We start from the raw sequence: 27,110 nt of genomic DNA, 5'->3' as shown, positions 1-27,110 counted from the left end.
TACTTGTAATTCAGTGAGCCTGTCAGGATGATGAAGAGACACGGCCTGTCTTCTCCGCCTCCTCCGATCTGTCAATCCAGTGTCTTCTTCATAAAAGCGAGAGACTCCCAGCCAGTTGCCCGTGGCCTTGATGTTAAGTCAGGATGCCCAGAGGATCTGCTGGGAAACTCAACCCCACTGCTGCTGACTGGTCCGCCCTCTGCTGATGCCACACTACCAGGGCCCTATCACACGAAACGGTTTCTGCAAAGCTCCGTGCCTTCCACTCGGAGAATGAACATCTGGAGTGTCCAAGGCTTGAATCTTCTGGACACAGACACTGATGAGGACGCACATGAATCACGTTCGCTCCGCAGCTTTTGAACAGGAGGCTCTGGCGGAGCCCTTCATGGAATCAAACCAAAATGTTACACTTGCTGGGAAATTCTTTCCTGTTGCTGACGGCAAGCTGTTTCTTTCAACTGCACTCGGCTTTGTCTCTTTGATCAAGAATGGAAACACAAACCAGTCGGAGTTTGGCCAGAGGATTTCAGCGGCCTCTTGGAATCTCTAGATAAGTTCTCATTGGAAACAAGGGCTTTGGTTTGTGTAAGAAGCCTCCGCAGAGCCTTGTAAATATGTCTTTCTAACGTAGGGCACCGAGCTCCACTTGAAACTATGCTTTGTCAGCATTCAAAGATACCTTCTGTGTATTTACTGTCAATCCGTGACACAGAACGATGCCACGGTTTCAGGGCAAAGTCTGGGTCGAAATCCATATTGTGGTGTAGAGGTTTTTTTTGCTGGGGGAATGATTGCAGTATCTAAAGCAGTGCTTCCCAACCCCGGCTTGACATGTCCTCTCTAGATCCTCACTTATCTCAGCAAGGATCAGCAAAATTCTCAATACACGTAACTTCACTAAACAACTTTTGTTATAGCTTAATATTTTTATAGTAACTGTATGTTCCACAGAACAGGCCTGTCCAGCTACTTATAGGCATAGCTGCCTCCTGATTGGCCGTGAAGGACCATGGGGCTTGTGGCTGGATGCTTCTGCCCCCTCACCAGAAATGACCTCGGACCAGCCACGCAATTTCCAAGCCTCAGTTTTCTCAACTATCAAGTAGGAAGAATAATCCCTATCTGTCTACGGCAGTTTTATTAGAATTAAATGACCATATAAGTCACTGTGTAGTTACCAATCAGTTCTTTCAAGGATTTATTACAAAATGATTGAATCAACTTACCTTGAAACCTCAGCTATAAACGGGGTGTCTGAGCTTGTGACAGACACTGAGAATGGTTTTCTAGCTAAAACCAAGCACTTTATCTGACTTTACAGATGCTTCAAGAGGTTTTATCCACTCTCTGTGATTCCCACCGCTCCTGAATCTGGCTTGGATTGGCTGTGGGAAAACTAAAAGCATTTTTTAAAAAACATCTTTATTGGAGTACAATTGCTTTACAATGGTGTGTTAGTTTCTGCTTTATAACAAAGTGAATCAGTTATACATATACATATGTCCCCATATCTCTTCCCTCTTGCGTCTCCCTCCCTCCCTATCCCACCCCTCTAGGTGGTCACAAAGCACCGAGCTGATCACCCTGTGCTAAAAGCATCTTATTTATACACAGCTCTGTCTCTTCTCAGCCTCTTCCCTACCACCCAACCCTGTTCAGGAGAAAACCCCATTCCCTAGAATCAAACTAACCTTCTGGAAAATTTCTAAACAAGAGACTAACACAGACCCTGATTGCAGCTCTCAGAACTGCTACCTGAGCCCACCACAAACTGGAGGGATTTCCCACTGAGGAACAAGCCCACCTGCTAGACTGCAGCCAGGAACCCCTCTGTATGCACTGGCCGTCTGCAGGGCTTTGCTCCCAGGTACTCACAGCCGGTTACTTGCCCATCTGCTGGAGGCCGTGCCACCTTACAACTGCTCAATTCTGCGTGATCCATGAACGTGGAATAAACAAAAGTGCAGAAAAAAAATGCTTCTGCTGTTTCTTTGGCCAACTTTTTAATAAGAGCTTAAACACCAGTTTGTAAGGGGCAGGGAGTTACCAAAAACAGAATGTCTGCTTTTAAAAATCCACCTTGAGCCATGTGAAAATAATCACGGATTAAGTTGAAAAAATCTCCTGCTAAGTTTAACAAGCAAGGCAAAAGATTTAAGTTTGTAAGGAGGAAGGAAACGCAACATTGAATCTGTCATTAAACCGTGGATCTGAATACTTGTGATTAAGATTAATCCTTGACCATCCAAAGCTCCTTAAACATACACATACATTCACGCACACACACAGGCTCCCGATAAAGCATGGTAAGCACGAGGATTCTGAAAAGTAAGACAGCGATGAGAAGCAAAGTCCAAAATAGCTACATTTCTCACAAATACATCTAATAAAAGTCACACTACTGAACAGAAAGGATGAATGAACAGAGATGTACTTTCACCTAGAGGAGTGTCAGCTTACGATTAAGTAACCGAAAAGATACAGAATGGGGCTGTATAGGCCTCCATACGTCTTGCACCCACCCACCTGCCCTCGAAAGAACTAGGCAGGGACAAACGGAACGCACGCACATGTGATTCAGTGCTCCACCTAAGCCAGTAGATTCTTGTGCATCTTGGTCACTGGCAACTGGTTTTGATAAAGGTTATTTGCAGACGTGACAGGAAATGCACTGAATCTTGTACAAAGGAGCGATCCAAAGTCCTGTTACTTGTGACACTCTCCTGCCCGTTATACGGCAGAATTGTATGGAAAAGAAAACCAAAGATGGATTTGGGTTTCTCAGTATTCAGAAGGCCCCTGGAAAACTGAGGCAGTCAGACCCATAACCGTCTGAGCCCCACAAACCCAGCTTCACAGCCCCTGAAACTACACTTTTCTTCGGCCTCGTTGTGTGCTTGTCTGAACCGCACTGCTAATTTTTAGCCGTCAGGTTTAATAATCAAAAATGCTGACTTACCAAAAACTAGAGAGAAACATCGCATACTGAATAATCTCAGGGATCTCAGGTGTGTGGAACTCTAAATACCAGGAGTATCTGTCTGTTTGCATCTGCTGAGGCATGGGGAAACGGTATAATTTTTTAAGACTTTCTTTTACAAAATAACCTGACAGGTGCTTAATCTGCAAGAAAAAAAAGGATATGAATGAGATCTTCATCGTGACTATGGATCGCAGTGTGAAGTTGATCTTCTAAGTATAATAATTTCTTGCCAATGGCTTCACATTTTTCTCCAAGTTCTGCGGAAAGGACGTAAGATTCCTGGCCAGAGAAAAAGAAAAAGATCACTCACAAACTACAGATTTTTTCAGGGCTGTGAACACATCTGTGATTTATCCAATGGTCCACAAAGGGAAGACTCCCCTACAGAGCTGCACCAGCTCCTGCACCCCATTAGAATCATGCCAGAACCTCTGTCTTCCCTGGAGGTCATTCTTGAGAATGACAATTTCAGGTTGTTACCGAATGATAAGCTGTGTCTACATAGCTCCACAGTTGACCTCCCTCATCCGGTCATTTCAAAGACCTAGTTCCAGTACCTCAACCCCTAAAGTGGATTTATCAAAGGGGAAGCCTGGGTCTTCAAGCTGCATCCATGGGCAAACTCACACTAAAATAGGAATGCTAACCAAAGAGGGACTGGGCAAGTCACGAGAGCAACTGAGCTGACCTGTGAGAACAAAGAGATGTTCCTCTAGGGGTACAGGAATCTAATAGGACACTGAACGCTGTTTGCATGCTGTCACAGTCCCTGAAAGCTAGAATATTGAGGAGAATTTAAATGCCACGAGGTGTGTGTTATATGTACAGCTGCTGCCACTGCCAGCGTAGGTATTGATTTTCCCTCTCCCTCACCAGAGCGTAAGCCCCATAAAAGCAGGAACAATGAATGTCAAGCCCCGTAAGAGCCCAGACAATGATGTCTTGCTCGCTGCTGGGTCCAGAGCTCCTGGCACAGTGTCAGACACATGGTAGGCACATGGCATTCATTTCTTCCATGAATGAATAGCCAAGTCTGGGAGCTCCCTCCTTCTCAAGTGTTTCCCCTTCATACTTGTATTCTACACATGAACCAGCAGAGAGCCCTCTTTATGTCACTTTCCTGTACAAAACCACCACATGGAGAACAGTATAGAGGTTCCTTTAAAAACTAAAAATAGAGTTACTGTATGATCCAGCAATCCCACTCCTGGGTACATATCTGGAGAAAACGCTAATTCGAAAAGAAACACACACCCCAATGTTCACAGCAGCACCATTCAGAATAGCCAAGACATGGAAGCAACCTAAATGTCCGTCCACAGAGGAATGGATAAAGCAGATGTGGTACCTATAGACAATAGAACCTTACTCAGCCATAAAAAAGAATGAAAGAATGCCGTTTGCAGCTACATGGATGGACCTAGAGATGATCACACGAAGTGAAGTAAGTCAGACAGAGAAAGATAAATATCACATTTATCCACTTATATGTGGAATCTAAAATATGACACGAACTTATCTATGAAACAGAAACAGACTCACAGACATAGAAAACAAACATGGTTACCAAAGGGGAAAGGGAGGGGGAGATAAATTAGGAGCTTGGGATTAACAGATACAGACCACTATATATAAAATAGATACACAACAAGGACCTACTGTATAGCACAGGGAACTATATTCAATGTCTTATAATAACCTATAATGGAAAATAATCTGAAAACGAATATATATATGTGTGTGTATATATGTATATATATATCTATATCTGAATCACTTTGCTGCACACCTGAAACTAACACAACATTGTAAATTAACTATATTTCAATTTAGAAAAGCCACCGCAGAGCAGAGTCGGAACCCTGCCCTCCTACCACCTGGCGCTAGGCCCACACTTCATTCTGTGCCCTCTGCTCTCTTATGTACCACCAAACCTGTGTCACCTGGAACTGACCCCACTGCCTTCCGTCACGTGAGTCTTCCTGCCTGTGCCCCCTCCTCCAACTGTGTCTGAACCCCAGCGGTTCCTTCAAGGCCCCAAACAGTGCTTCCACCTGTAGCGCAGATTCTGACATGCATTAGTTTCTCACAAGTGACTGTAAACTCCCTGTGGGCAGGGCCTCAGGGTAATGCCTGGCATCTAGAGGGCCATGGATTTTTAAAAGAAAAGAATAAACAATGTCAAGAGAAAAAGGAAAGAAAAGAGAGAATCTTAGAATAAAGGCAAAGGAAAAAAGCAGCACTGTGCTTGGCGAGATAAGCCAGACAGAAAGACAAATATTGTACGATGTCACTTACATGTGGAATCTAAAAAAACTGAACTTGTAGAAACAGAGAGTAGAGAGGTGGTCGCCAGGGCCTGGGGGTAGGGGAGTTGGAGAAAGGATGTTAAGAGTATGAACTTGCAGTTAGAAGATGAATAAATTCTGGAGATCTAACGCACAGCACAGTGATTATAGTCAACAATACTGAATTACATACTTAAAAAATGCTAAGAGGGCTTCCCTGGTGGCGCAGTGGTTGAGAGTCCACCTGCCGATGCAGGGGACACGGGTTTGTGCCCCGGTCCGGGAAGATCCCACATGCCGCGGAGCGGCTGGGCCCGTGAGCCATGGCCGCTGAACCTGCGCGTCCGGAGCCTGTGCTCAGCAACGGGAGAGGCCACAACAGTGAGAGGCCCGCTAAGAGAATAGATTTTTTTTTTTATTGGAGTATAATTGCTTTACAGTGTTGTGTTAGTTTCTGCCACACAGTGAAGTGAATCAGCCATCCGCATACACATATCCCCTGCCTCTTGGACCTCCTTCCCCCCGCCATCCCACCCAACTAGGCCATCACAGAGCACCAAGCTGAGCTCCCTGTGCTATGCAGCAGGTTCCTACTAGCTATCTATTTTCCACATGGTAGCGTATTTATGTCAAACCTAATGTTCTCACCACAAAAAAGAAATGATAAGTATGTGTTGTGACAGAGGTGTTAGCTAAAGCTACAGTGGTCATCAATTGCAATGTATAAATGTATCAAATCCACACGATGTACACCTTAACTTACACAGTGCTATATGTCAGTTATATCTCAATAAAAAATATAATAAATAAATACGCAGCAAAAAGTGAGCTCAGAATTGAAAAGTAACCAAACGTAAAAGTAATATTTTCCCATCTAATGGTGAAAGTCTTAGAAGGCATACTAAAAAGAATTTTGCATAGGAAAAACAATTAAGATAGATATTCAGATTAAACTGCAGAGTTACTACAAAAACTACAATTAATGCCCAGCAAAAGCAACAAAATCCCCAGGTGTGGTGATATTTAAAAAGTCTTTAGAGGCCATGAGTTATATAATATTATAATTGGAGTCCAAGAATAACCATTTAACCCAGATATGTGATTTAACATTCACTATATCAACTCCAGAATGCCCTAAAGTTTATCTCCCAAATGATCAACTACATCAGGAGAAAACAGTGCTGATTGGAACCACCCATAACTACCGTAAATATTGAAGAAGTCTAATAAGCTACAAAAAAATGTATGTACAAAAGAATTCTAGTGACAACAACATACGATTTTGCAGACAAATGGACACAATTACACAAGAAGGCATGTGAAGCATACGTGGAGGTTTGTTCAGAACTGACCATAGCAGTGATGATGAGAAAAGAGCAAATACGTAAAAATCACATACACAAATATATTTTACTGATCCTAAAAGTAGTAACATTATCATTCAAAGATGCAGAATTACAGAGTAGACAAATTACATGGAAGTTAAGACAATGGGCAATGAGTAACGCCACAGTCACGCATGAACTAAATGAGACATGAAGAAAGAGAACATCTGGAGAAAAATGATTGACAGCAGTGAAACCACAAGTCATACACGAAGGAAAAAAATACAGTGTTAGTGGGAAAATATACATGACTGAGAATACACTTAAAAGAGACAAAAGAGCATAGAAACAGAACGTGGAACCAAGGAATGTAAAACACTCTTCGATGGAATCAAATGATTCAATCCTTATCTTAAGGCTAAAACAAATAGAAATCTAAGCTGAATTAAATCCATTTAAAATATGTCTTTACACATATGGGAACATATGTATATGTATAGCTGATTCACTTTGTTATAAAGCAGAAACTAACACACCATTGTAAAGCAATTATACCCCAATAAAGATGTTTAAAAAAAAAAAAAAAATATGTCTTTACATCTTCCTCCAAACACATAATCCCTGCCTATTTTCCTTTTAAAATTATGTACAAATTGATAGTGATTGTATGAATTCGGGAAAGTAATTAAAGACCATGTAGCAAAACTTTAACTGTTTATACTCTATGATCCAATATTCCCCTTTCTGGAATCTATCAAAAAGAAAATTTATATATTTAAATTTAAATAATTTTTATTAATCATTTTAAATAAATATAGAAAAATGTCTATCATATATGTTAAATAATAATTTATTATTATTTTAGTAACACAAAAGTAATTGCATTGAGTACAAGAAAGAGGAAATAACATAAATGTCCAACGATAAAGGGGACAGTTAAAATAAGTCCTGGTATATTCAATTTGTATTTAGCCATTAAAACCATTTTAATACAAGAATATTTAATGATGAGGAAATACTCAAACAGGCAAAGCCCTAAAATATTAACAATTATTTGAAGGGGCAGCATTATAGCACATTTTCTTTTCTTTTCTATACGTTGTTGTATTTTCCACATCTCTGAAAAATAATAAAGAAAAAAGTTACTAAGAACACTAACTCAAGCCATAATGGAAAAGTATGGAAGAAATACAACTGAATATTTTTTAAAAACAATTTTAAAGATTAAAAAGCACAAGACATAGAAAACAAACCTATGGTTACCAAAGGAGAAGGGGGGGGGATAAATTACGAGTATGCAAATAACAGATACAGACTACCCTACGTAAAACAGATAACCAACAAGGACCTACTGTATAGCACAGGGAACTCTGTTGAATATCTTATAATAACCTATAATGGAAAATGTTTTATATATAACTGAATCATTTTGCTGTATACCTGAAACTAACACAACACTGTAAATCAACTATACCTCAATAAAAAAATAAAGACTAAAAAGCGCAAAGAGGCACAAGGAAACAAACTCGGCGAGATCAAGGTTCTCTGACAGTAACAGAAGATCTGATTGGCATTCTCTCGTAGGGCTGTTCCTCCAGGTTACAGAATCTCCATCAAGTTCCTGCACAAACCACTACTGACAGACCCTGATCCTGTATTGAAAGGATACTGAGTGTGACCTGGGTGAGTATTATTTGCGTGGTTTATGGCTTTACCATAATGCTCTCACAGGGAATCTTGGGAATGACATTAGTTTAAGACCTAAGCTGAGAAGTGACAGCTGATGAGAGGGCAGATTTACATATTTTATCAATCTGATGAAAAATTCCGCTCCATCCAAAGAAATCCCATCTGTCCACAGAGGGCAGGACTGGACCAGAGTCACGAGCATCAGGTGGACAAAGCTGTAGAGGTGCTGCCTGTGAACCCTACCCTGGAGGGGCCGGGCAGAGCTTCCTTGTCATTTCCATGCTGTGCCCAGGCGTGGCGGAGTGTGTGTGCAGCCACAGCAGTATGGCCTTCAGAACCTTTCCTCTCTGCTCTCAAGAGACAGCTTTTTACTTCTCCCCCTTGAACCTGGCTGGGCCTTTAGGGATCCTCCGATGGAAAGAACACGGTAGAGGTGACATGCCTGAGTTCCAAAGCTAGATCATAACAAGTGATATGTCTCTCCGAGCACTTGCCTTGGAACCCAGTCTCCATGTTGTGAGGAAGCCCAAGGAAGCCCAAGCCTAGGCATCTGGTTGAGAGCCCCAACTAAGGACCCAGCCAACAGCCACGTACGGGAGGAACTGAGCCTTCAGACAATTCCAGGCTCCACCTTCAAGTTATCCAGCGAACACCCTGACATTACGGGGCAGACAGCCCTCCCCACGGATTCATGCCTATAATAAATGTTTTTTTTAAGTCACTGAGTTGGGGGTGATTTGCTATGCAGCCATAGTAGCTAAAACAGCAGGATACATGGGTATACCCCACACAGGAGCCTGCCTGGATGGACAGGACCTTTGCAAACGCCAGCAGGAAGTACTCCCTCACCAGTCCCTAGACCAACCGGATCTTGAAGTTCACTGAAGTGCTAATGCTCTGACTTGTCTCAGGGTGGGGAGCCGGCTGAGAACTGTGCTATGAGGCCGAGGAGTGCGAGAAAGAGATTCAATGAGTGGCCACCGCTGTTGGTCACTGGTCCCCAGATCCCTGGCTCCTGGTCGAATGGGCAGGAGCAGATTCTGAACACCATATTCGCTGACCATGTAACCAATGGGACCTTGCTTCCTTCTAGCTTTGGGGAAAATGACTCTTTAGTGGACACGGCACAGCAAAATGCTTGCATCACAAGAGGCAGAAGGGTAAGACACGAGTGAATTCCTGTCTCGGGATCTCACACCCCCCTTGGGGGCACACTCACTGCCTGGGATGAAGGACGAAATCGCCACCCTATTTAAATGATTGCATCCTCCTGGGAATATGAGTGTGTGTGTGTGTGTGTGTGTGTGTGTGTGTGTGTGTGTGTGTGTGCGCTACAGTCACCCGGGATGGCAGGTCTCTTCAGGAAGCATAAAGCCTGTTACCACTGGTTTCTCTCTTGCTGTGAGAACACTTTTCTCAAGTGTGTCCTTTTAAGCCGGTGGGTTTTGGGCTCACTCTGCAGAGAACCCCCTGGCAGGAAAGCAGGGAGCTTTACTGTCAATTCTACCCCAGTCTCTCATTTTATCCATATTATTTGTCTAGGCCAGAGTGGAAAGTTAAAAATAAAAGGGCAAATAGGAGCTATTGAAGGGCTTTTGTTTGCTTGTTTAACAGAAAGGAAACTTCTTTTCAAAAAACTTGTCCTTCAATAGATCTTCAGAAACAGCGGCATTTCTCTTTAAGCCAAAATAGTGACCTGAAAGTCAGGTGCACTGCTCTGGAGGCCCCAGCTTGGGATGTAACTGCAAGAAAGTGGAGCCCCTCATTTTCGCTCCCACCTGTTTCCCAGGATGTCAAATGCCAGCATTTACAAAGGGCCACCTAAGTCAGGGCTGCTAAGAATGTCACAAGCCCGCCCCTGAACACCTTCACACCTGGAGGCAGAGGGAATTGGAGCTGGCGGGGCGCTAGGAACCTCAGCCCCATCTAGTTGAGTTCCTCCTTATACACACATTGAAGGCGTCTCCAAGAGTCCTGTGACTTGCTGAAGGTCACACAAGGGGACAGTGGTGGGTTGGGGTCCAAGATGCAGGTCTCCCCACATCTAGCCAGCTCTTTCTTCTGGATCTGATTTAGGGGGGGAAACACAGAAAGGGATCTGCGTTGGGCTGGCCCAGGGTGGGAGTGAGGGGGCTACAAAGTGATGACAGAAAGAAATCAGAGAAGCAAACGGCACCTGAAGATGTCTCTTCGCCTCCCTTTCCTCCCCCAGGACTCTGCAAAGTCTGCTCTGATTCCCGGAAGGCTCACCCTCACCCAGTTAGGTGGTCCCTCCACGACTTGGATACACATCACCTAGAAGAGGCGATTATGGTAACCAGGACAACGTGGGATGCAGTGATGAGCGAGGGACCTTTGGTCCCCATGCCCGTGAAACACAAGGCTGGAAGCAGAAGACAGCAGGGGAGTGTCACTTGGGAAGGACCGTGAGTTTCTTCTTTCTGAATAAGAATATGACAGCTTTGACTGCCCATCGTTCGCACTGCCTTGCTAGATTCCCAATGAACATTCTCTGAACCACATCCAGTAGCTCTTCATGCACGGGGCTCTTCTCGGCGTGAAATTGGTAACGTTTGCTTCCACTTTATTATTTAATTAAATGTGGCAAAAAAAAAAAAAAAACCCCTACCTCACTACATGACGGATACTCGAAAATTAAAATATCACCCACTACAAAGTCATCGGTATTCCTAGCTGAAATGGAGTCTTGTAGGATTTGCAATACTGAATGGACAAAGTACAGGTTGTTCGGCATTTCAAAGTGGCTTTGAAAACCCTCCAGTAATTTGTCCCATCAGGCAGTCTTTCCAGCCATTCCAATTATTATTGTTTCTTTCTATACATCCATTCCATCGTTTAGCCCTAGGAGTAACTATTCTCCCCGTGCGCCAGAATGAAAGAAGCAGAACCAGGAAAATGGCCTCTTAATGAGCCTTTCTTCCCTCCTCGGCCTGGCTAATGCTCCCTCTCTCTTCCCTCCAGGCAGGCTTCTGGATCCCTGAATCTCCTACCACCTCAACTCCGGGCTAGGAGTGTTCCTCCAGCACCACGAACAGAACTTCTTCCGCATGTATATACCTGCCTGTCTCCCCAGCTACACGGTAGCAGAATGCGGTCCTGCCATCCCTGGAGCTCCAGTGCCACCTGCCTAGTTCTCAAAAGATGCTCAGGACACATTTGTCAAAGCAAGGAATAGAGAATTCTTTTTCACCACGTCTCGAGGAAGCGATGCTGTTTCTCAGCCTGCCTTAGCCAAGGCCGCCTCTCACCAAGTGTGAAGAGCCTGGCAGAGACAGTAAGACCTCTCTGAACAGTTCCTTTCTCTGGATGCAGCCAAGAGCAGCCTTGCCTGGGATAATTCCTTGCCTCTAGGGCAGCCGGCAGGTCCCAGGCGCCTGCCCCAGCCCTTCCGCACAAACACGCCTTTTATCGGCCTCAGGAAGAGCCCTAAATCTTCCATACCGTCCCTTCACACACGTCTGATTTGGTAGCCCTAACTCGGTCAGACAATATTTCAAAGAGAATTTGCTTAACTCACCTCATGATCAGAACCCGTAGACTTTTGAGCGTTTGGGCAGAAATTTTCAGCTGTGTTGAATTAGACCTGATGTCAAATTTCTGTCCTGCTCACCAAACTCGGGAAGCGTGATTTAAAAGAGAAAACAGGATTTCCTTTGTTGGGCAGGATTTTCTCATTAAAATGACTTTCTAAAAACATTTATCTAGAAAAGTCTATACTCAGATCCAAAAATGCATTCAGTTGCTACCCTGAGCAGATGCCTGCACACACTGGTGAAAACCACAGTCACAGACTCTGGGGGCCAGGCTCGGCAAGGAGTTTTTTACTTAGTGATTTTCCCATAAACAAGACTATGCCCTTGCCTATGAAATTTGGAAAATATCAACATTGAAAGTTTTAAAACTGGAGGAAATATTGAAGCTCCCTACCAAGGGTAGGGAATATATTATATTATAATAATAATTGTTTTGATAAGAACGAGTATCTGGTGAAAACATCTCACCTAGTTACATCCAGAGTGATGAGGAAATTATATATATAATTCTTTTTCCCGAAGAGAAAATGTATTTGGAATAGAAACTGTTTGGGTTAAACTGCTAGTTAGGTAGGTACTGCTGTAGCTGCCATCTTTACTTATGAAAGGCTACCACACCTAACAAAGCAACACTTTCAGAAATGTTATCCGTCCGCAGTGACCTGCCACACACTTGAGCAGACTGGCTCCACCTTGGGTTAAGGCATTGGATCAAAAACACTGAAATGGCTCGTGTTTTAAAATGTTGTCAAAAGTAGTTCTAAAGGCAGAGGCAGTACGATGTCTGGAATGACATCAAGTAGTAGAACGAGAAAAGCCTGATAACTGAAGTAAGAAGTCTTGCTATGACTTAAAAATTAATCTGTGGAAGTCAACAAGTACCCTTCAGGTCTATATATCATGTGGGAAATGCACTGTGCTGGGTGCTGTGCTTAAGGAACCCGTCAGCACAGACAAATAGATAAACAAGATGTGGTACACACATACAATGGAGTATTACTCAGCCATGAAAAAGAATGAAATAAGGCCATTTGCAGCAACATGGATGGACCTAGAGACTGTCATACTAAGTAAAGTCAGATAGAGAAAGACAAATACCATGTGATATCACTTATATGTGGAATCTAAAAAAATGATACAAATGAACTTATTTACAAAACAGAAACAGACTCACAGACATAGAGAAAAAACTTATAGTTATCAAAGGGGAAGGAGGGGAGGACGGATAAATTATGAGTTTGGGATTAACATATATACACTACTACATAAAGCGAGAGAGTGGCATGGACATATATACACTACCAAACATAAGGTAGATAGCTAGTGGCAAGCAGCCGCATGGCACAGGGAGATCAGCTCGGTGCTTTGTGACCGCCTGGAGGGGTGGGATAGGGAGGGTGGGAGGGAGGGAGACGCAAGAGGGAAGAGATATGGGAACATATGTATATGTATAACTGATTCACTTTGTTATAAAGCAGAAACTAACACACCATTGTAAAGCAATTATACTCCAATAAAGATGTAAAAAAAAAATAAAATAAAATAGATAAACAACAAGGACCTACTGTATAGCACAGGGAACTCTACTCAATATCTTATAATAACCTATAATGGAAAAGAATCTGAAAAAATATATATATATATATAACTGAATCACTGTGTTGTATACCTGAAACATTGTAAATCACCTATTCTTCAATTTAAAACAAAAAGAAAAAAAGAACTTGTCAATAGTTCCCATGATTGCCAGGACCTGTGGTGTAAGGGAAGGTCCCCACCTTGGACATCCCACTCTGTGTCTAACTACCCTCCTCGGATCCTTATTTTCCTCGGTCATGTAATAAGGAATCAGCAACAGTTGCCCATCCATAAAAATGTCTCATTCCTGCAATGAAATTCACAGGCTACATCGTAAAGGAAGGACAGGTGACAGAGCAGTCTGCATTTACAGACTGCTGAGCCACAGAAATACTTAAGTTTAAAAATCAATTAAAATCCCTGCATGCGCACATACATCCTTACACACCAAAGATACGGCTTGAGGCTCATGGTGTTTGTTCTGTTGTTAAGGTTCATTCCCTCTCCTGTAGCTTGAGGTAAACCAGATGTGATTACCACCATCCGTGAGCTTAGCTGATGCATTAAAGCATTTCCTTAGTTCGGTATTAAAATCACAGCCTTAAATGTTTCTCTGGGCTGTTTTCCAAAATTTGCTTGGCAAATACATTCCAGAAATGTTATATGGTTTTCCCTTTTTTTAATTGCCCACATAAAGAATATTTACCTCAAACCCCTGTCCAATACCACAAAGAATATCTTTCACATCTAGTTGAAATAGCTTTTGTAAGTATGCGTGTTTTCACATAAATGCTGAGTTCTGCGGTCATAATGTAATGCCAATAAACAGAGCGGCACACGTTAAGACACTAACGGTACATCATTACTACTCCATATAATACATATTCATCCAACTATTCAAATTATATGGTTACACCCTCAGTAAGTGGGTGTTTCTTTTTAAAGGCATCCAGATGTTGTCAGTGGTAAGGAAAGCATCCGAAATATTTAGATGTCTTTAGATCAGAACGAACAATGAATTGTCTTCAAGTATCTGCACGCTTATTACAAAGAAAAGTTCTGAAGCATTAAGAGAACCAAGGATACGGATGAAAGAAGAAATGGCCCGATAATTCATGTATGCTCATTGGCCTGTGGTTTCTAGTTCACGTGAAGGGCGAGCTTCAGGAAGCTGTATTTCCTATTCCATGATCACGTGAGAGAATCTGGTCTGCTTCCGTTTTACACCAATGTTGTGTAAGGCCAAACTCTGTTAGAATCTTCGGAGGAAAAATCTATTTGTAAGTGAGAGTCATAGCATTAGCAAATACCTAAAACAGTCTCTATTTAACACAAGGGTTCGGATTCTGGGGATATAGTGACATCAAACCCTAAGACCTTTCTGTATGAGGAAATGAAGACAGAACACCTTTGGGGGCATTGCATTTCAGGGGATGTGCCCTGTCAACGGCCTGTTGCTCAGAAATACTGAACTACAAGGAGGACAGAATCAAATACCAATTTTCATCTGTGTTCATCTTAAACTTTTTTTGAATTTCTAAATGTTTTTTGTGAACTATGCAACTATGAGATGACTAGAATTACTGCTTTTAACAGACTGTTAGTTCACTTTCCAGAAAAGCCTGGATTAAACATCTCTCAGCTACTCAAAGGAAAACATTGCATATCCGTTAGACCAGCCGCCTGTGCTATAAGTGCCATAACTCAATCCTCACCAGCCAGCCGGTGACCAGCCTCTATCCACCCCTCGGTGTTCATCAATGAGTGACAAGGAATTTCCAAGGTGAAGGAGGCTCCCAGGGCCCCGAGGCTGTCTTCTTCAGAAGCACAGAACTATTTTTAATTAGTGGAAGAACTGCCACAGTTAGGTCCTGGAGCAAAGAAAGTGGTTTCGTAATTTTCCAAAAGCAAGGGAAAGCAGCAGATCCGAGGTGTCCATTTAGTCTCCTTGGGCAGCAGGCTGGCAAGCTAACATTAATTAACTGAGAGAACCGGCATGAACCAGTTAACTGAAGGCCCAGAAGCCTCTTCTTCCCACCTGCCAGGTGTCCTGGGCTCTGCTCCGCCGACCCCCCATCAAAGGCAGGGCCCAAGGCCAGGGCCGGGATGTAGCCTGTGAGCCTGCCAACTTCCGATCCTATTGGTGGAGCTGTTTCTAAAACTATTGATGCCCAGTTGCACTTAAATTAATTACATAATTAAAATAAATACTATGTAAAGCAATGAAATGTTAGTGGGAAAAGAAGGGGAGTTCTTGTCTCTATAAACCAAGTTGAAAACCTTGGGAAAACTCAACAATATTTAAGAGAGGGAGAGAGAGGGGGAAACTGAGGACTGTTTTGCAAGTGTTCTTGAAATTTCCAGTGCTCTTTAAAGAAATGCAAACTGGTAATTGTAGATGATGCATTATTGGTGAGGGTTCTGCAAGAATGGCCAGGGGAAAAGCCATTCAGGAAGACCTATACAAACAAAAAGCCTGGGTCTTATAGCAAACTTAAAAAAAAAAAAAGTTTAAAATGCACATGTATCATTTTTTATGATTCTCTGGCTTTTTAATTAATCAACCAATTACCAACGCTGATGGCAGCCTGATTGCTTCTACTGCTCTACTCTTGGGCTAAGGAGGATGGGTTTGCAACACGAAATACTAAATTGTAGAGAAGGTGGAATTTCTCTTCACACCCAAGCTTTTTCCTTTCTCCCCAAAGACAAAAAGAGTAAAAGCAGCTGATGAGCGAGTGAGCACTCCTACCCACCCCCAGGGGTTGTCTCATAAGTTCCAAGGTGTAAGAACTATCAAGACATGTAGTTCAGGACCTGCTCTTTCAACCCCGCTTCGCTGGTGAGGCTGCTGCCCCTCTGAGAGCTAAAGGGAGCCGGGAAGTGAGAGCAAAGAGAGAGAATCAGGTCTGCATCTGTCAGGACGAAAGATGAAGCCCTTTGACCACTTCAGATGTTTCTAGAATTAGAAACCAGTTTAAGATGGTGAGGACACACATCTTCACCCCAGATCCATTTTTCCAGCTTTCTTTTCTTGTGAGATGGAGTAAAAAGGAATTGGGAGACATCAACAATCATTTCTGGAGACCCATATAATAAATAAAACTGGAAATCAACTAGACTTCCATAAAAAAATAAAAATTAAAAACATAAAGCTACTCTGTGTCTTATTGCTAATTCCTTTCACTGCAGACATCTTAACCCTGGCTACTCAAATCCTGCATGAGATGGCTCAAAGCTGCTGGATCTTTTTTTGGCCTCTTTGAGCCTCTTTGGTGGCAGCTACTGGCTGGGAAAGGAAGCAGCTGGAGGCTGGGAGGGTGACGCTGTCCGGGGGAACTCTGCGGGAGGGGAGCCCACTCTGTAGTAAAAACAGAAAGCACCCCAGCAGCGCAGGCCGCAGACAGGAAAGAGACAATTACGCAGGTATAATGGCCAGTACAGCGAGTACAAAAGAGCAACTTCAGAGCAGAGGAAGCTAGCTCACTGATTTCCCCAGCTCCTGTCTGGCCCCCATGCAATTTCTGTAATGTCTATAAAGCAGAGCCAAGGGCACCTGATTGTTTCCAGGGTCCGAGAAAAGGCTTGCAGGAGAGCTGTAATGAAACTGAAAAAGAAGAGGGCTCTCACCACTGGGGAAGCGCAGGAGAAAACTGGCCTTTCGCCCTGTGGCTGACTTCCTCGGTAACAAAGCTCACAGCAAATTATTATGCCTTAATGGGCCCAGCTGTAAAAAGGGGGAAATGGTGCTGAGAAGCCCGGTGGGACCCTAAACACAGCAAAATCTTTCATTAACGACAAAGCACTTGTTATAACCAGGGCAATCAAGATGCACGCACCCACGTGGGGCAGATGAGCACAGGGAAGGCTTTGAAAATCCATCTCCCTGTGGACCTTCCTAAGAAGTCAGCAATTTTTCATGGAAGATTCGGGTTAAAAAGAAATTGACTGCCTTCGGGGCATAATATGCTTCAGTAGAGAAACCCGGGCAGGGTGGCCAGACCCAGCAGGGAGTTCCACAGCCAAACCAGCTCACAGCTGCAAAGCAAACAGACACTGTAGCCACGGGATAAATACACAAGGACCCAGCCTTCAATGACTCCCTAGAAACCGAGGCAGGAAAACAAAAACACCTTCCGAATCAGACCCTTGGTTACAGTTTGCGCCTTCAGTAGCCTGAGATCCGCCATCCAAATACAAACAAGACTTTTCCTTTATTAAGCCTTTCTTTTCTTGCATATCTTCCACTGATTCATTGCTCAGCTCTGCTTCTTAATAAAGGAAGCAAGGTATATTATTTTTAAAAGGTCTTAGAGATTCTTGTGACTGCCGGAAAGAGTGATAAACACACACAGAAAACATTATTTAAGCCTCTGCTATGTATGTATCGCTCACTTTTTTTTCAAATTGGGATAGAGTTGCTTTACAATGTTGTGTTAGTTTCTGCTGTACAATCAATTAAGTGAATCAGCTGTACTGATACATATATCCCCTCCCTCTTGGACCTCCCTCCCTCCCACCCCACGCCCACCATCTAGGTCATCACAGAGCACCGAGCTGAACTCCCCGAGCTATACAGCAGGTTCCCACTAGCTATCTGTTTTACACATGGTAGTGTATTTCTGTCAATCTCAATCTCCCAATTCGTCCCACCATCCCCTTCCCCGCTGTGTCCACATGTCCGTTCTCAACGTCTGTGTCTCTATTCCTGCCCTGTAAGTAGGCTCATTGAGGTACCATTTTTCTAGATTCTACATATATGCGTTAATATCACTGTAGATGCTATTTTATTTAAATCTTCGCAGCAGCCTCACGAGATAGTTTTCATGTACCGTCTTCCTATAGCCCTAAGACAAGTGCAGCCAATTCAAACATCTGTAGCCTCACTTTTAAATAGGGAGATGTTATTTTTTAAAATTATAGTCACTTTTGTAACATGACATGCAGTAGAGTTTTGGGTGTAAAGTTACAGATTTAGACAGACACACACAGTTATGCACATTCAAGATACAGAATAGTGCGGTCCCATACTGCCCCCCACCCCAGTTCCTTCATGCAGCCCTTTGTGATCGGTCCCTTCCCCCCAATCCCAATTCCTGGCAACAACTGATCTGTTTTCTGTTTCCACAATTTCGCCCTTTCCAGAAAATACCTACCATCTTAACATTCCTGCCACTCCCAAGTTCAGAAGATGCCCGCCTCCCTCTGTGAACATAAACCCAGAAAAGCAATGCAGGGACAGCACATGGGACGGGAAAGACACAGGATGGGAGATGGCACTGAGCTAGCAGGAGCTTTCAAGGCTCCTCATCTCTCTCCCACCCCCTAAACTACAGAACATCCTCAGCACTTCAGCTGGTGGAGCAGAGCTGGGGGCTCAGTCCTGGAGCTTGAAGAGGCAGCCACTGTGCTCTTCTGCTCTCTCAGTCACAGCCCGCACCTCCTTCCCACAGAAACTTGAAGAATCATTCTGTGATAAAGCTCTATGCCATTCATCCTTGACTCTGATTTTCCTACTTTTAAGCAAACAAGCTGTTTTCCTATAGCCAGATTGGCAGGTGCTTACAATCTTATAGAGGAGGAATAATCCTCCTATACTCAGGACAGTCATCCCCCAGAGAGCCTGGAGGGACACATGGGCACAGCGATGAGGGAAGGAGAGAAGGAAGGAAGGGAGGGAGGGAGGGAGGGAGGGAAAGAAAGAAGGAAGGGAGGGAGAGAGGGAGGGAGGGAGGGAGGGAAAGAGGGAGGGAGAGAGGGAGAGAGGGAGGGAGGGAGAGAGGGAGGGACGGAGGGAGGGAGGGAGGGAGGAGACTCCGCCTACAAGGTCCGATCTGCTGAAGCAGGCATGACCTCTAGAGGTGTTCACTGCCCCAGCAAACCCCACCATGTACCTGGCTTGGCTCCTGTCCTGGCACTGAGCTCCCGGGAGCCCCCTTTGGAGAGCCAGCCCTACTTTCAAAGACTCAGCCCCAGGGCCTGCAGTTTCTTCCACCCAGGGCTCCCTTCCCCTCACTCAGGCAGTGTGTCCCTCACACCAGAATATTCTTTGAAGCTGGCCAACTGCAACTGGCCACAAGTTTTCAACAACTGTCAGCATGAGCTCGGGCAACCAGGCTTTGTGGAGGATTCCACCTGCAGGGCCTCAGCTAACAAAGGAGTTGAGATCACTGACAGCTCAGTGTAGAGCCTAATTTTATGAGGCCAGCAGGATTCCAGAGAGTGACAACCGCCTGCTTTCTCATCAGGTTGTTCAATTCAAATATACGATCAAGTATCAATTTTCCCAGCAGTCCAGAAGACGGTGACTGTAGGCACACATTGTCAGCGAGTGTGTGCTCTGTAAAGACCATGGTCCTGCACACAGGACGGTGGGGAGGCACCCAAATGGGCTGCGTTCCCTGGTGAGTCATGGCAGAGACCCAGGGAGGGGGCACAACTAATGGCAAATGTGAGATGTGAACGTGAAATGACACGTTCCTCCAGTCTCACCAAGGTTTTACTTTCTTTTAATATTCAGAACACCCAGGAATCTGGCCAGAAAAGTGCTCTAAAACCTCCTGTCATAGCATTAAAACTGGAAAAAAAATTCCTGGAGCCCTTTCGTGAAAGAATCTTATTAGGGTTAGAGGGGAAAGTGGGAGAGGGGAGGGGAGAGAGGAGAGATGAACCAGGGAGAGGAGGGGTGGGGAACTCTTCTCTGTTGATCTAGGTCAGCCTTGGGGTAAAATGTTGAATAAATCTACACTTTAATTTTTAATGCATATATCACAGGCCAAGTATTAGGTCGTTTTAAATGAAAAGAGCAAATTCTAACATTCATTATGATCTTGCTTTGGCAAAAACACTTACTGGAATATAAACATATATTTGTTTGATTCTAATGAATCGATATTGTAAGATATGGATTCTAAATACAAAATTAAATATCATATATGACATATATAATATATAGTACATACAGTAGCTATATCTTATATATGACATACATAGTGTGGGCTATATATATAGTAATTATATATTAGATTGTATATTCTAACTATAGCCATGAAATTAGAATAAAAATAGAACTAATTCTTTCCGTTCTCCTATATTTTAAACAACTTCTATAAAAATTCTACATCATTTTGGAATCATATTCAGGAGTTGTCAAATTTTTAAAGAGTCTGGGTGGTTCAGTGGGAAGCCCGCCCAGTATTTACTGGTCTCACTTGAAGTGTGGTCCCAAATCATCCCTCAGAGTAAGGCCCCTATTGAGGCTATGAGGATGGACAGACCTCTTTCTGTTCACTGCCAGCACAGTGAGGAGAAGGGGTCAGGTGCACCTTCCACTCTTCAAATGCTTGCAAAGGGGTCTTCCTCTCATCTTCAGAGTGGGGCCTCGGGGGGATGGCCAGAGCTGTTATACAAGCACCTCCCCCTAAGTCATCCATCTGTCTCTCATCGTCTGCCAACAGGCTGCCCCTGGCCTCCTGGAGCTGCAGGCTCTGGATAAGCAACCGACAAGCTTCCAAGTCAGCTTCCCACACTTTTCCAAGCAGTGGACACTTGCAGCTAAGGCGGAGAAGAAACAAAGGCATAAAAATTAATTCAGTGATGTTTCATCACACCAAACCAATAGCTTGTCTACCTGGCTAAAAGTTAGAGTTAACAAGTTAAGTTTACATAGCGATGGATTATTTCAACCAGAAGATTCAGAGGGGCCAAATCTGTTTACCGTGAAATAAGTATAGCCCTTCTTAGCTACTTGGTCTGTAAGGCTATCCAAGATCCTAAATATTTTTCCCGACTCAGTGGCCCAATACAACACCCCCACTCATGTCTGTGCTCTAGTCCTGCTGCCTTAATTTGAGTCCCCAGACCTGCCCAACTCCCCCAGGGTAAGTACTTTTTCATGTGCTATTTCATCTGCCTAGATTGTCCCTCCTCCACCATTTTCCCTTACTAAACCACACTCACCCGGGTAACACAAATGAGTGAAGCAGTGCAGGGGTAATATAAACCATAACAACTGATATTCAGCCTCAGTGGCAGAAAGCAATAGAGAGAAGTGAACTCTTGCTAGTAGAAAGGACATATCCCTGCACAGAGAGTCCTTCCTCAGCTCAGGGCAACTAAAGCTATGAGGAATGTAGACTCAATGTTCACAAACAATTCTGACTTTCATGGAAAGCCAAAAACCTGAAATTTTAAATGAAAGTATGTATTTTTCATCCATTCATTCAGCTTCAGGCTGGATGTTTTCTATACACCTATCTTCCATTTAATAATCCTTCCTTCTACTGTGTCTAATCTGCTATTCAATTTATCTCTGTGTTCTAAATTTTAGTTGATGTATTTTTCAGTTCTATAATTGCTATTTGATTTTTAAAATATATTTCAGTTCTCTGCTGAAATTATCTATCATGTCCTCTATCTTCCTCAACATATGAATCATCATTATTTTAAAGCCTGTATCTATAAATGATGAAGCCAGAAGTAAAAAAGAAAGAATGAGACAGAAGCAATATTAAAAGAGCTAGTGTTGAGAATTTTCAAATAATTGACAAGAGACATCAAATTACACATTTGGGTAGCACTACAATCTCAAAGCAGGGAAAATCAAACTAAAAAACACACCTAAGGGCTTCCCTGGTGGCGCAGTGGTTGAGAGTCCGCCTGCCGATGCAGGGGACACGGGTTTGTGCCCCGGTCCGGGAAGATCCCACTTGCCATGCCGCGGAGCGGCTGGGCCCGTAAGCCATGGCCGCTGAGCCTGCGCGTCCGGAGCCTGTGCTCCGCAATGGGAGAGGCCACAACAGTGAGAGGCCCGCATACCACAAAAAAAAAAAAAAAAAAAAAAACAAAGATCGCAACTCTTGAAAACAGCTAGTGGGGAGAAAAGACATTCACTTCAAGGAAGTATATCGGTGACAGAAATGGTGGATGCCAGGAGGTAATAAAGCAACATCTTAAAAATCGTGGAAAAAAACCTAACAATCTATAAATTACACAATTATTTTTAATTTCCTTCAAAAATAAAAGTAAAAGAAAGATATCTTCAAATAAATAAAACTGAAAGAATTCCTTGGCAGTATATCCATAATAAAGGAAATGATCCCAGCTGGAAGCAAGGACATGCATAAAGGAATGAAAAACAATGGGAAGAGTAAATGTGTGGGTAAATTTAGTGGCTGTTGATATAAAAAACAGTAATAATAATTTCTTTTGTGATCTAAAATATATGAAGAATTAAAATACATGATAGCCAGCACAAAGAGAAGGAGGGAGTGAAAGGAATTAAAATAGTTTCAGTTCCTTGTGTTGTCCAGAAAGTAGTAACGTGCTCATTTGTATTAAACTTTAAAAAGTCATGGATTCGGGCTTCCCTGGTGGCGCAGTAGTTGAGAGTCCGCCTGCTGATGCAGGGGATACGGGTTCGTGCCCTGGTCTGGGAAGATCCCACATGCCGCAGAGCGGCTGGGCCCGTGAGCCATGGCCGCTGAGCTTGCGCGTCTGGAGCCTGTGCTCCGCAACGGGAGAGGCCACAACAGTGAGAGGCCTGCGTACTCCCCCCCCAAAAAAGTCATGGATTCATATTGAACCCCTTATGGTAGTCACAAAACAGAGAAATTAAAAGAATGTATAACTAACAAGCTTGGGAGAAATGTTTTTAAATTAAAAAATACTTAAGTATTGGTTTAGTGAAAGCAATAAAGAAGACAGGAATGAATGTGGTACAGATAGGGAAAATGGCAAAATAGAACTATTTCTTCCCTAATATATTAGGAATTACATTAAATATAAATAGATAAATACTGTATTTAAAAGTCAAAGATTTTAGACTAGAATAAAAAATTCAAAATCTAATTACATGTTGCTTACAAGAGACATACATAAATATAAGGATACAAACAGGCTGCAGACAAAAGGATGGAAATATGTCATGAAAGCATTGGTGATAAAGTGTAGTGGGGGAAGGACAGTCTTCTAAACATATGCACTACGTCAGCTGGATATCACTATAGGAAAAAGAATCAAATTCATGATTACTGGCTCATACCATGCAAACATCAGTTTCAGGTGGATTGTAGATCAAAGTGTGAAAAATAAAGGAATAAAACTTCTAGAAAATAATTCAGGCATACCTTGCTTCATTTTATCGCACTTCACAAATAGTGAATTTTTCTCTTTGCCATTTGAAGGTTTGTGGCAACCCTGCATCAAGTAGGTCTATCAGCACCATCGTTTTAACAGCATTTTCTTATTCCATGTCTCTGTGTCACAGTTCAGTAATTCTTGCAATATTTCAAACCCTCCACCAGCAAAAAGAGTTTCAGCAAACTCGCTGAAGTCTCAGATGATGGTTAGCATTTTTAGGAATAAAGTATTTTTTAATAAAGGTATGTATATACATTGTTTTTTAGACATAACGCTATTGCACACTTAATAGACTACAGTATAGTGTAAAAACTGAGAAAACAAAATAGTCATGTGACTTGCCTATTGCAGTATTTGCTTTATTGCCATGGTCTGGAACCAAACCTGCAATATCTCTGAGGTATGCCTGTGTAGGATAATATCTTTATGACTTTATAGAAAACAAAGATCTCTCAAACAGGATATAAAAAGTACTAACTATAAAGAAAACAAATGATAAATTTGACTATTAATATGAAGAACTTATATTCATTAAAAAAAAACATTGAGAAAATGAAATGGTAAGCCACAAAGTGGGAGAAGCTATTTGTAATACATATAACCAGCAAAGGACTGCTTCTGGAATATAAACAGGAATCCTACGGAACAATAAGAAAGAGACAGACAACCCCATTTTTTAAAGGGCAAAGACCTGAACAGACACTTCACGAAAGAGGGCATCTAAATGGTCAATAAATACCTTACGAAAAGATGCACCATGCCGTCAACCATCAGGAAAATGCACATTAAACTACAGTGTGATGTATTTGCACATCATCAAGATGGCTAAAATCTAAAAGCCTGACAATACCAAGTGTCAGAGAAGGTAAAGAATGATTAGTCCTCTCCTATACTGCTAATGGGACTGCACAAGAACACGGTGTCTTTGAAATCTCTCTGACAGAGGTACTAATGTTAAAAATATGTCGATCACATGACCCAGCACCACGACTCCTAGGTTTATACTCATGAAACGCACATATTCTCAATGTTCGCAGTAGTCATGTTCTGTAGTCACCATGAGCACTGAATGAGCAGATACTGAACCACTGCTCTCAGGGGAAATGGAGGGTTAGCTTCCCGTGAGCCTTTGGTTACAACATTATCGTTAACTGATCAATATATAACCTTGTTTTATGTGTGTTCCTGTTTAAAAACACCTTATTTAATAAATATTGTCGATTCACTAACACTGGACTCATGGTCAGAGCACCGTTAACTCAGGCCTGAACAAAGCTTACGAAACACACAGGTTCTCCATACGACACATCACAGCCTTCCTGCCCTCAGGAACACCAGACAGCGCTTCAGCACTGTGCTGGGGAGGGGGCCGTTTGAACAGCAAAATCACCAAGAAAAAAACACGAAGATGTGAAAAACATGGCATTAACTAGACAGCAAAAAGGGCACCTGTCTACAGTATAAAAACTTTAACGAGGAAACAGAGCACTGCCTTGTTCGACCTCAGCTGGGATGGTGCACATCAGGTGACTCAAATTTTTGGCCACTCTGGGCACGTCCATGAATGACAGGGAAAACTCTGCAGGTACTGATTTGGGAGTTACAAATAAATTTTAGTAAGTAGACAAACTCGCAAACACAAAATCCACAAATAATGAAGATCAACTGTATATATGTATGATTGGACAACATTATTTGTAACAGCCAAAACCTGGGAGGGAAAACAAATGGCCATAAATAGAAGAGTGGATAAATTGTGGAATGTCCATTCATTGGAATTTTTGCAAAGAAGATGAACAAATTAGTACAATCTGCAACAATATGGCTGAATCTCAAAAACATAAGGTTAGACAAAGAGGAGGCACGATGATTCCATTTATTTTATGTTTTTAAATATGCAAAACTAATTCATGGTGTTAGACATCAGGATAGTGGCTTCCCTGGGGCGAAGAGCGGTAATGACAGGAAGAGGGGGCTGCTGGCGTAACTAGAAGTGCTTTATTTTTCTATGGTGGTAGTGATGAGTATGGTCATTTTGTGAAAATTCACCAAGCAGTATATTCACAATGTGTGCACTTTCTGATCTTGTTATATGCCAATCGAAAATTTAACAAAGAGGGGAATTCCCTGGAGGTCCAGTGGTCAGGGATCCGCACTTCCACTTAGGAGGCACGGGTTCAATCCCTGGTCGGGAACTAAGATCCCACATGCCGCACAGCGCAGCCAAAAACAAACAAACAAAAAAACCCAACAATAATAACAGCAAAAAAACTCCTAAAGTAATAAAAAAGAGAGAAAGAGAACACAGATATCTGAGCCATATCCTGGAGCAAGAGAGCAGGAATGGGGTCTGGTACACATGAGAAGAGACCATCCTTATTAGAAAAACTGGACTCTATTGTCCAGTTTCCTAATTGTAGCCAACCTGATACGTGACAAGTGGCATCTTGTTTGAAGTTGTGTTTCTCCACTGCAATCGCTTCACAGCCACTCAGATCTCGTCCTGTGAATTGTCTTTACCTATCCATTGCCAGTTTATTCCTACCTTGGGTTCCCCATCCTTTTCCTAAGGCTTTTGTTGAAGAAGACATTTTATTACCAGTTCAATATCTTTAATTTTTAGCCTACTGATTTTCTGTTTCTTCTTGTATCCAGTTTAACAATTTGTATCTGTTATAGAAATCAATCCATTTTCTCACGGGTTTCATATGTATTGTAATGTTTGTTCATAAATTTAAAAAAATTTTTTAATTAATTAATTAATTACTTTTTGGCTGCGTTGGGTCTTCATTGCTGCGTGCGGGCTTTCTCTAGTTGCGGCGAGCGGGGGCTACTCTTCGTTGTGGTGCACGGACTTCACGTTGCGGTGGCTTCTCTTGTTGCAGAGCACGGGCTCTAGGTGCGCGGGCTTCAGTAGTTGTGGCAGGTGGGCTCAATAGTTGTGGCTCGTGGGCTCTAGAGCGCAGGCTCAGTAGTAGTGGTGCTTGGGCTTAGCTGCTCTGCGGCATGCGGGATCTTCCCAGACCAGGGCTCGAACCCGTGTCCCCTGCACTGGCAGGCAGATTCTTAACCACTGCACCACCAGGGAAGCCCTAAAAATTATTCTTAAAATCACTTGTCTCCATAGACATTTCTCCTTTTCATTCTGTACTTTATTTAAATATTTATTTACCACTTTTCTGATTTATCTTGTTCAGTCTTATCAGAGGCTTGCTAGCTTATTAATCTTTTCAAAGAACAACCTTTTGCTTTGTTAATCTTTGTTATTGATTTTTGTTCTCTCTTTCCTTGATTTCTGATCTTATCTTTATATTTACTTTTTTGTCATTCTTCAGATTTATTATCTTTTTATTAGCTTCTGCTGTTAAATGCTTGTTAGTTTTCTTTCTTTGATTTTCCTCTCTTACTACTTAATTTTTAGCTAATGTATTTAAAGCTCTAAATTTTCATCTGAGTAATACTTTAATCATCTCCAATATTTTTGTCTTTTATTACAATTTTTTTAGTTTTAAAAGTATTAAAATATTTTAAATATACAGAAAAATATGGA

At 42.5% G+C, this 27,110-nt stretch overlaps 1 protein-coding gene across 3 annotated transcripts in view; it reads right to left on the bottom strand.

Annotated features, from left to right (window-relative positions):
* DISC1 (DISC1 scaffold protein) overlaps positions 1-27,110 on the bottom strand; it is a 347,039-nt gene that overhangs the window by 11,191 nt on the left and 308,738 nt on the right. The window contains exons 11-12 of one of the 3 annotated variants that reach the window (XM_032609168.1): positions 20,698-20,974; positions 3,148-3,265 (exon numbers count right to left, since the gene is read on the bottom strand). In XM_032609168.1, coding sequence (XP_032465059.1) covers positions 3,148-3,265; positions 20,698-20,974 — 395 coding nt within the window. Of the gene's footprint in view, positions 1-3,147; positions 3,266-20,697; positions 20,975-27,110 lie in introns of those variants that run through there. The other 2 variants (XM_032609170.1, XM_032609169.1) reach the window with 2 other exon arrangements.

Source organism: Phocoena sinus, chromosome 16 (assembly GCF_008692025.1).
Source record: "Phocoena sinus isolate mPhoSin1 chromosome 16, mPhoSin1.pri, whole genome shotgun sequence".
In the NCBI taxonomy this organism is placed as follows: domain Eukaryota; kingdom Metazoa; phylum Chordata; class Mammalia; order Artiodactyla; family Phocoenidae; genus Phocoena; species Phocoena sinus.
This window is presented reverse-complemented; position numbering and strand designations above follow the sequence as displayed.